The sequence below is a fragment of the Dreissena polymorpha genome, chromosome 2 (genome assembly GCF_020536995.1).
Source record: "Dreissena polymorpha isolate Duluth1 chromosome 2, UMN_Dpol_1.0, whole genome shotgun sequence".
Taxonomy (NCBI): Eukaryota; Metazoa; Mollusca; class Bivalvia; order Myida; family Dreissenidae; genus Dreissena; species Dreissena polymorpha.
This window is the reverse complement of record NC_068356.1, coordinates 87,413,388-87,423,917: the sequence shown is the minus strand read 5'-3', so window position 1 is coordinate 87,423,917 and position 10,530 is coordinate 87,413,388. Positions and strand designations below refer to the sequence as shown.

At 37.4% G+C, this 10,530-nt stretch overlaps 1 protein-coding gene across 1 annotated transcript; it reads right to left on the bottom strand.

Annotated features, from left to right (window-relative positions):
* Positions 1 to 1,483: 1,483 nt before the first annotated feature.
* On the bottom strand, positions 1,484 to 6,782 carry LOC127867949 (glutathione peroxidase-like). The gene is made up of 5 exons (XM_052409469.1): positions 6,543 to 6,782; positions 5,507 to 5,620; positions 4,326 to 4,469; positions 3,493 to 3,692; positions 1,484 to 2,128 (listed from the first exon to the last, which is right to left on the bottom strand). Exons 1-5 carry the CDS (start codon positions 6,738 to 6,740, stop codon positions 2,068 to 2,070), a joined length of 717 nt encoding a protein of 238 aa, XP_052265429.1. The 5' UTR covers positions 6,741 to 6,782; the 3' UTR covers positions 1,484 to 2,067.
* Between the last annotated feature and the right edge of the window lie 3,748 nt (positions 6,783 to 10,530).

Sequence of the window (10,530 nt, the reverse complement as noted above, 5' to 3'; positions counted from 1 at the left end):
CGAATATCTTTATTTAGTATCTTTCTGATCAAAACAGACTTCAAGTGCACAAAGTTTACGAGACGGCGTTTATATAAAGATTTCTGCAACTGACCGCAAACTGACCTTGAAATCTTGCGGATTGGAATGCGATGCATTAAAGTTAGGTAACAATTCTCTGCTGAAACGACGGCTTGTTTACGCCAACTGTACACGACCAAGGCAACAGCTGTGCCTAAAATATTGATATATCGACAAAGCGACTAAACGAACTATTTACTCCATCAGACAAAAATAGCATAGATTCCTTCAATGAAAAGATCGCAACCCCTTCTGCGAACTGCGGTGATGAACTGTATATAAACTCTGACTTTCACACACTGGCCGCGAATTGACCCGAAACCTCGCGGGTTGAAATGCAATGCAAGTAAGTACTAAATATGAGTATATAGCCTTTAGTATAAACGCTTTTGCGCTTGTAATTCTCTGAAAATAAAAGGTGAACGCACAAACTGTATTTATGTCGAAAATTGATTGTAAAACTGTTCTATCTATTGAGCCTTTTCATCAGAGATAAAATTGTTTCATGCAGTAAAACAGTGTTACAAAGACGCGGATATGTTTCCAATGTTCTGGTGTTATACTCAAATCAGCCAATGGAATAAATGAAGTGTATTCATTCGTACCTAGCCGCGGGAAATTTTATTTGAATATTATTGGACACTTACAAAGGTCAAGTCAGGGTGAAAAGCTGGCTTAATACAGCTTACGCCGAAAAAGAGACAACACGTTAACCTCCACAGGGCTCGAACTACTGACCCCTAGAGTCATGGAGTTTTGGAGTAAAATATCTCCCGACTTTACCACTCGACCATCCACGCTCACAGCAAAGGTAGAGGTATTTTTAGCTATATAAGCAATCCTCGTAGTTCCCCAAAATATCGATTCGCGTCGAATGACGCTTTTGACTGTTGGAAAGTCCCTTTAATAAGGCCAAGGACGGTGTTAAATCCTTAAGGTTGATGTAATCTAGTAGATGAAGTTAGTTTTTTCTTCTAGCGCTTCAACGTCTACTATTTTAAACTCCGTCTCAACGAGATCGTATTGCTGAAACAATTAAAATTTAAAATTGAGCCGTGCTCTGTGAAAAAGGGGTTTAATGCATGTGCTTAAAGTGTCATCCCATATGAGCCTACGCAGTACGCACAGGCTAATCAGGGGCGACACTTTCCGCCTTAACTGAAATTTCGCTAAGAGGAGACTTTCCGTTTAGAATAATCAATTTATGACATAAACAATTTAGTTTCCTGTATATATTCAAACGCTTAACATTATTTCCTTAGTTCTAATTCTATTATTCAACCTTAAGTCTGTGAATACTTTTGTGAATATGGATCTTAAGCTGGCATCGAGCTTTGTTTGTGATGTGTGCCATTCGAATCAGTGTAAGTTTTCTGTCCAGGTAAGCGTTTAAAAAAGATTTGTAAGACAAAACAAGCCATGATTGGACTTTTTTAAAGTTTTATTAACCTTTTTGATAGTGAATATATATTGCGTCACAGCCATTTTCGCGCTGCCTGTTCGAGGTCACAAAAGGCAACGAACGCATGAGTCGCCTCCCGATCGCCCGACTTCCGGAATTACCCCGATTATTTAGGGTGACTCCTTCATATACAGGTGTGAGAAAATGGCGGACGGTCGCAAAATATATTCACGGTTTATAACACAGTTGTTCTCAACATTTTAACACAAATAAACAAACAAGAACGACAAGGTACACAAAAATAACGACAACAACAGAAACAACGTAATTTAGCAATGCGTGTGTTTAGTTCTCAATGCACGTCTTAATGAAATAAAATTCTAATTATGTATTCAATGGACGCCTATTGGCATATCTTATTTGAAATCTCTCACCAAAATCGATATGGAAAAATATATTGTATTACGAAAGTCAACATCTTGTCAAATGTTCAGCTAATTGAAAATCATATTATAAAAAAACTATTGATGGCATTCAAGAATTTCGGTGTTTTTGCGATGGTATTAATGTCAAGGAGGGTGTTAAGTTTTCGAAATTGATTATATCTAGTAGGTAGGTGATGTTGGGTTTTTCTTCCTCTTCGTATTTTCCTTCTTCTTCGTATTGCTGAAACAATAAAAATTGTATACACATACCAATGAATTGGCATAAATAATGAGGACGTTTTTATATTTAAAAGGACTTGCTCAACGTTTGTTAAAATAACGATTTTCATCGTATTTGTCATAGATGCAAACAAATAATGATTACATTATGTTCAAACAAAACAAGCGATATAGAACAATGTTTGCAATATTGGTTCATTTATGGATAATCATCATTCGAAATTGATAAAATAATAAAGCGCGTGTTACGGTTTTCCTCAATACATTGATTAAACGTTTAGTATTACAATATCGTTTATAAAATAGCCGGTATGATATAAAGACGGCATAGAGCGCTGGTAGAGAAATGACTTTCATTTCCAGATATCCCGGGTTCAAAATTTCGTAAAGGCTAATTTTTATTTCCTTTGTTTCTTGCTATAGTAATTATTGAAGACTATTCACAACATTTTAGATATGTTAATAAACATACGTTATAATATTTTTTTGATCTGAACAAGTCCCTTTAAAAAATACGAAGACAGCAAAACGCATAATGAAATTGTTCTAAGAAGAGATAATGCGTTGCATCAACACTGAGTCGCCTTGTTTTAAGAACGACCGTGTTACCGTGGTAATAGCAATGTTTCTATGATATACAGTATAGACTCGTTTTTTGCATAACATGCATAAGCGACTAATCAAAAGCGGACATGCAGGGTGATGTAGCATTCTCAGTTTTTGGTCCTCATGAGGAAACAGTTGGATAGCCGACATAAAAATGGTGAATATCTGCAGAGGTGCGATGCAGTTTTGCAAATAAATCCACGTATTAAGCAAATTATTCTACCTTTTAAAATAAAATACTAAGAATTTCACCAATGTCCCTTATAGCTGCACCCTGACTAAACGTGTGTTATACATCTTTTGGTAATTTATGAAGCACTTTTAACGAATAAGTTTGGTGCCGTGGCACATGACACGATTTGCGTTAACCAATCAAAACATGATTTTTGAAATTACTTGCCTGTGATTTTGAAAGATTTGCTTATTATTAGGTATTGTTAGTGAAAGTTTTAGAAGAAAAATGAAAGTATGCATTCAAGATTTTTTTCAGTCAATCAATGCTAACATATATGTAGAATATTCCAGAGAAATGTGTATTTTTGCATAGACAGGTCATTTAGTTTTTCTTCCAACATAATCGACCCTTCATGACTGAACACCCGTGTCTGCATTTGGAAGTCATGGAACGTTGAAACCTGATATGTTGGTATTCATGCCACTAAAACTGAGAGTACATTACTCTCAAAGGTCCGTTGATGAAGGCCCTTAACATAATGATAAAATACATACACGTAACACAGGTGTCCTATAGATACGCACCTCTCTTTTGGCTTTGCGGTGAACAGTTTCCGGATGTCGTCACGGACGAGTGACAGGTCGTGGTCGGGACTGTAACGGTAGAGGATCTTCCCCTTCTGGTCCACAAGGAAGATCTCGAAGTTCCAGCGCACGTCGCTCACCCTCTTCGGGTCGTAGAAGAGGTCATCCTCAAATTGGTCCGCGGTAGGACCGCACACAGACTGGAAAAAATGTAAAATAAGCCTCGCTCTGGGAAAACGGCACTTAATGCTTGTGCGTGAAGTATCGTCGCATATAAGCTTGTGTCATTCAGACTGCAGGAGCACTTTCTGCTATTAATCAGGGACGACGGCAGTGTGGACTGCACAGGCTAATCAAGGACAAAACTTTGCGAACATGAATTGACCGACGTTTTCCCAGAGCGAGAATCATATAGAGTTTTAAGAGATGAGATAGTAATTTGATAAACTAGCGTTTTTTAACGCATCAAAACGAGCATTAACATATTTTGAACACGATCGTTTTAATAGGAATCCAGAGCGGATTAGATTGGTGCGCCATAATCAGTGGTCAAAAACGTGGCGTCTCTGATGATTACACGATAAACAAATAAAGTTGAAAAACACATATTCATGTGAAAATCATAATTTTACTCGAACCCTTGATTCTTTAGACGGAGTAGTGGGGATCTTTCCTGAAATTCAGATGTTTATTATTACTTCTTAATAAAATGGTAATCGAAAGGGTAAACGTCGATATAATTGGAACACTGTCATACACTTATTATGACGTAACCTACAGTCACCGTATCGAACGTTCCCGACACATTTCCGGCTTACATCGGAAATACGTACCTTGAGGTAGGTGTAGAGCGCGTGCTCGTTCGCGCCGTTGACGTCAATCTTCTGGAACATCTGGAACATCGGCACGTAGCCACCGCCCGGCCGCACGTACTTGATGCCGTTAAGGAGCTCGTCGGCAGTTTTCGACGGCTCTTGCTGTAAATAGTAGAATTGTCGTGTTTACTATAATTGTGTTGTTTTTATATAAGAGTGACAAAATAATTATTTAACTCATCGCAATATATGCCTTTTAATAGTTGGTTCTTAAACAAATATTTGTGTATGACCTGTAACATTTGACCCTCATTTATTCAAATTGTAAATACAATGTAGATTACGATAAGTGCAGATCTGAATTTCTTTCTGAATGACATACTGTTAGGAATACCCACTGTACGACTTGATCAAAGATAACGTATCTCCATTTCAAACATGATTATATGTATGATAAGCTGTACATTTTAACAATCGTTTACTCGATTAACAACAGTAACCGAAGTACAGAGGTGTAAGACTTAAGACGAAAACAAACTATCCGTATACATATCTTCCGCTGATATCAAGCACGATTGTCTTACAAGGGCGAATTTAGCATGCGTGTCTCTTAAAGGGGAATTCATGATGTTGTCCACGAAAAATATCCCTTCATGAAAAACAACATAAACACACACATAACTGTTTAATAAATTCTTCACATGTCGTTTATGTTCGAGCCTGAAATCGTCCGCTGTCAATATCAGAATGAGATTGTCGGAAAAAGTAATAAGACTGGATGAAAATATTTTGTAAAAGGTATCAAACCTTTGGGGGGCTTTTTGAAGACGGCGGATATAGAGAATACAGTATGCGATTTTAACGGTTAAAAACATTAACAAAGAAGAATTTGATAATAGATCGATTTAAACAAAATCGAGGAGTATGTTTAGATTGAATTAGAGAGCGGTATGCACTAAGTCTCCAATTGAGTCGTGTTCTGAGAAAACTGGCTAATCAGGGACGACACTTTCCGCATTTACATGGATTTTCGTGTAGAAAAGACTTCTTTTTAAACGAAAAATACCATACAAGCGGAAAGTGTCGTCCCTGATTAACCTGTGCGGACTGCACAGGCTAATCTGGGACGACACTTTACGCACATGCATTATGCACAGTTTTCTCAAAACGCGGGTCAATTAATAAGATTGACAACTCACCAGATTAAAAACGTTGGATGGGAATCCGAGCACCTGGAAGCCCGAGCTCGAGAATTCCGTCCACAATGCGTTCATCCCCATGTAGTGGGGCGTGGTTCCACCTCAGTAGGTGGCCTGGCAGAGAGGAATAATGATGGAAATATTAGCAATCATTTACATAGCATTGGAATAGCGAATAGAGTATACATAGAGTATATAGAAGTTTCTATAGACATAGTATCAATTATACAGTTGTGTATTCTACATTATACAGTCCCTGCTGACCTGAACAAAATAATATACTGATGCATTATTTTGATTTATACTCATACTTTTAGACACAAAATAAGTCGTTTAAACTACTTTTACTATAAGCGGCTCGTAAAAGTGAACGGAAGTAGAATTACTTGCATTATATTTGCAAATTACTATAGGTATTTACCATTTGTTCTGTTTTGAGTCAAATATATGCAATGCAAAAAGTTATGATTGTTGTATTGACGTTTAAACATAATTCAAAACTGTTGTTTACAAGCCGACAAACAAACATGAATTACTAACATGCGTTATAAATACCATGTGCATATATGGGGTCATGTTCTGAGGACACTGGGTTTAATGCATGTGCCTTAAGCGTCATCGCATATTAGCCTGTGCAGTCCCTACAGGCTAATCAGGGACGACACTTTCCGCTTGTATGATATTTACTGTTTGAAGTAAGTCTCTTCTTAGCACAATCTAATCTGGGACGATACTTTACGCACAGGCCTTTAACCCCTTTTCACAAAGCATTGCCCATATGCACATACACATCAGTTCGTAACTTGTCTTCAAAATGTTCTGGGTTATAATGTGTTAATCTCCGTCAATAAACATGTTTACAACTTGTTTGCATGGAAATATAAAATTATAGTAAAAGATACTAATGGTTGTACTTATTGCATGACCAAAACAGTATACAAGACGCATGTTTAATGGTATAGATTAAAATTAATTTCCGCTTAGAACACTTAGCTGAAAAAAAGAAGAAAATGAAAAGAAAAAAACAAAAACTCACCAAATTTATAATGGCCAGCACACTACCTTGGTACATCGAAAACTGTATCGTCTCGTTTCCGTAAATATTCGTGGCATTAAAGTCATAGAAGCTCATCGAACTCGAAGGGTTTGGGTTACATATCACCCTGTTCCCCAGGCCTCGGGTCGCAAAGCCCAAAAGGGCCCCGGCCACAAGGGGCCAGTATGTGACAACCATCTGTAATAGGTTGCCAACGGTATAGCGACAAATGATAGATTTAAAGTTTTTATAGAGGGTAACAAGGCCTAATCTAGTCACATGAACATAGTCAGATTACAGCACCTCGTGTCGCGACGTTGTTCTGGTTTCGGTAATTGACTCTAGATTACTTGTTCTAGATTGTGATGACACCCGGGAAAGCATTAAAGGAGAAGTTATTTTGTGACGGTCGCAACGTACCCCTAAATGTCGCGGGGCCCATAGGGAGTTGCATACTCTTCCTTATGGGTAATCTAGGACTGCATGATGTAACTTGTTTGGGTTGGTTTTAGTATTTCAGGTTCTCAATGGGACGAAGACCAAGATATTTAGCCGTGATCTTTGAAAAGTGGGTTTAATGCATGTGCATAAAGTGTCGTCACAGATTAGCTTGTGCAGTCCGCACAGGCTAATCAAGGACGACACTTTCCACTTCTAGGATATTTTTCGTTTCAAGAAAGTCTCTTCTTATCAAAAATCAAGTTTAGGCGGAAAGTGTCGTCCCAGATTAGCCTTTGCGTACTGCACAGGCTAATGTGGGACGACACTTTACTCTTATGAATTAAACACCCTTTTCACAGAGCACGGCTAAGATTGTTCTGTAATAAGGAATTCATTTTGAGTGGAAACTAAGTAAATGTTATAGTTATCAACTAATTATATGTAATTGTGTCAGTATTGTAGTGAGTTATGCTAGGGATTGCAAGAAAATTGAGTTTTGGATTGAAGTCAATATTATTCGGTTGTCGAAACAGGGCTTCAGTAAAGTAAATTCTATTTCGTACTTTAAAATATGTTCGATTCAGTGTTTGTACCAAGTAAAATGTTCGTGATCGCATTTTAACAAATACCCACAAAGCAATAAGGCACTGGGATTATTCCATTCCAATTGACATTTTTATTTCGGTCATCGACTGTCCTTGTGCATGGTTTAACATAATTTGATACACTATACTTAATACATATTTATAAATATACTCTTGCTCGTGATTATTAACATGATATAGATAAACGTCTGTCTGTAGGCCCTATCATAGATAACACATATAAAGCAACCTTGGAACATGTTTTCCAGATAAAACGTCAGTGGCTGGAAAGGGGAAAGGTGTAAAGGCTACTTCACAGAGCGCTATACAAGTAATAAACAAGAGGGCCATCAGGCCCTAAGGCGCTCACCTGAAAGCCAAAGGAACTAGACTATTATGAAAAAAATGCAAGCTGATTCATGAAGATTATTTTGGACCAAAAAAGTGACTTTTAACATGTTTTTTTTTTATATTTGACCTTGTTGCAGTTTTTAGCTCATATGACCCAGCTTCAATCTCTGGCAAAATTTCAATGGGACAAATGTTCTGCCGGTTTCATGAAGATTGGCCAATAAATGTGGCTAATATAGTGTCAACAAGTTTTCACTAAAGCCATATAAGGACAACTGCCCCCCCCCCCCCTGGCGGCCATGTTTTTCAACAAACCATAACCATTTTCAAACTCACTCAAGCTATTGTTAGAACAAATGTTCACATCAAGTTTCATAAAGATTGGATAATAAATGTGACTTTTAGAGTGTTAACAAGGTTTTGTATTAAATAGCCATTTAATGAAAAATGCCACGCCCCTTGCGGCCATGTTTTTTAACTGATCTCAACCATTTTTGAACTAAGCCCAGATATATTACTTCAAATATTCTGACCAAGTTTCATGAGCATTGGACCACAAATGTGACTTCTAGAGTGTTAACAAGGTTTTACCATACAGTAAAGCCATATAAGGAAAATTGCCCCGCCCCATAGCGGCCATGTTTTTCATTCAACTGGAACCATTTTTGAACTCGTCCAAGATATTATTGGGACACATGTTTTGACCAAGTTTCATGAAGATTGGACTTAAAATGTGACTTCTAGAGTGTTAACAAGGTTTTATCATAGCCATATAAGGAAAACTGCCACGCCCCCTGGCGGCCATGTTTTTCAACCAACCGAAACCATTTTCAAACTCGTACAAGATATTATTGGCACACATGTTCTGACAAAGTTTCATGAAGATTGGACTACAAATGTGACTTCTAGAGTGTTAACAAGGTTTTACTATAGCCATATAAGGAAAACTGCCACGCCCCCTGGCGGCCATGTTTTGCAACCAACCGAAACCATTTTCGAACTCGTCCAAGATATTATTGGGACACATGTTCTGACAAAGTTTCATGAAGATCGGACAATAAATGTGACTTCTAGAGTGTTAACAAGGCTTAACTATAGCCATATAAGGAAAACTTCCACGCCCCCTGGCGGCCATGTTTTTCAATCAACCGGAACCATTTTCGAACTCGTCCAAGATATTATTAGGACACGTGTTCTGAGTAAGTGTCATGAAGATTGGACAATAAATGTGGCCTCTAGAGTGTTAACAAGGTAAATGTTGACGACGCACGACGGACAAAAGGCGATCACAATAGCTCACCATGAGCACGTTGTGCTCAGGTGAGCTTAAAAGGTAAACTTGTGATTTGTGTGTGTGTGTGTGTGTGTGTGTGTGTGTGTATTATTGCAGCTTTTGACATTTGGATAAAATATGCAAAAATGCCATGAATATTAAAATGTATACCACATGTACACCTTATACCGTGCAAAGAGTTCTTATTACACGTACATGTAAAGGGTTTAGTAACGGTTCATGATTTTCTTACAAACAGATATTTGCCAAACTTAATACATTGTTAATTTATTGAAATCAACCAGGCTCTGACATATCCACAAGTATGTCCCTTATAGTAGTTTTAACTTTAAACAAAAGCATTTATTTAAGAATTTAACATTTCATCTGTATATAAACCGTGTACGATAATTTGCATAAATCCTTACATCAGAAGTGCGCTCCTGTAAAAGCCTTTCTTGAAAGATCAAAGTGTTGAAACTAAGACAATATGAAGTCATTTCCAAGGAAACATGTTATTTACATTAATATCTTTATTAAAATTATAACAAATGCGTCTTTATAAAATATTTTCAGAAACTATTGTCTCCATATTGTGTTTCTTTAGTAATGCTTTTTTCAAGAAGTATGTGTACAAATCCCTTTAAACGTTTCAAGGAAAACAGGCTACAATGAGAACATGTGTTTAGTTCTGTTCTAGTTACGTTCGCTCTCACAGTTGAAACTGTCGACGTTAATTCAACAAATTGCTCATTCCACTGACTTATCTGACTTTCACCTCGTTAACTGTTCCTCAAAAGCAGACGCAACAGTCAACAAGCAGCACGCATCGTTTGTTGCCATCATAAAATCTTTTAATCGCGCTACTTTTTCGTTTACTATCCGTGAGAACAAGAAAGTGTTTTATTACCACCTGTAGACAGCGTTTTGAAGTGAATGATCAGTAAATGGCAAACTTTCCGATCCAAGCACCAGACATGTGCGAGGTTAACCGAACGCAAAGCCGAAGTGATTTCCGTGCTTGGTCGGGAAAAAAATCGGAACAAAACGTTTCCACCCGATATTTTCCAAAGCAATCCATCGCACACTATTTGTTCCGGCTGAAGTGTGCGATGGATACTTTTCCTTGCGTTATATTCGGAGTTTGTGTCACTGTTCTTGTAAGTACACAACAATATTTCGTTTGACAATGTATGGGCGTTTATTGCGTGTCCATATCTTCAACAAAATATAACAAAACATCATGTAATCTAAACTTTTATTTTTAACGCACGTTTATAGTTAAATAAACAATACATGGGATGTACATACGTAGGTTATACAATTTTATACAGTGCAA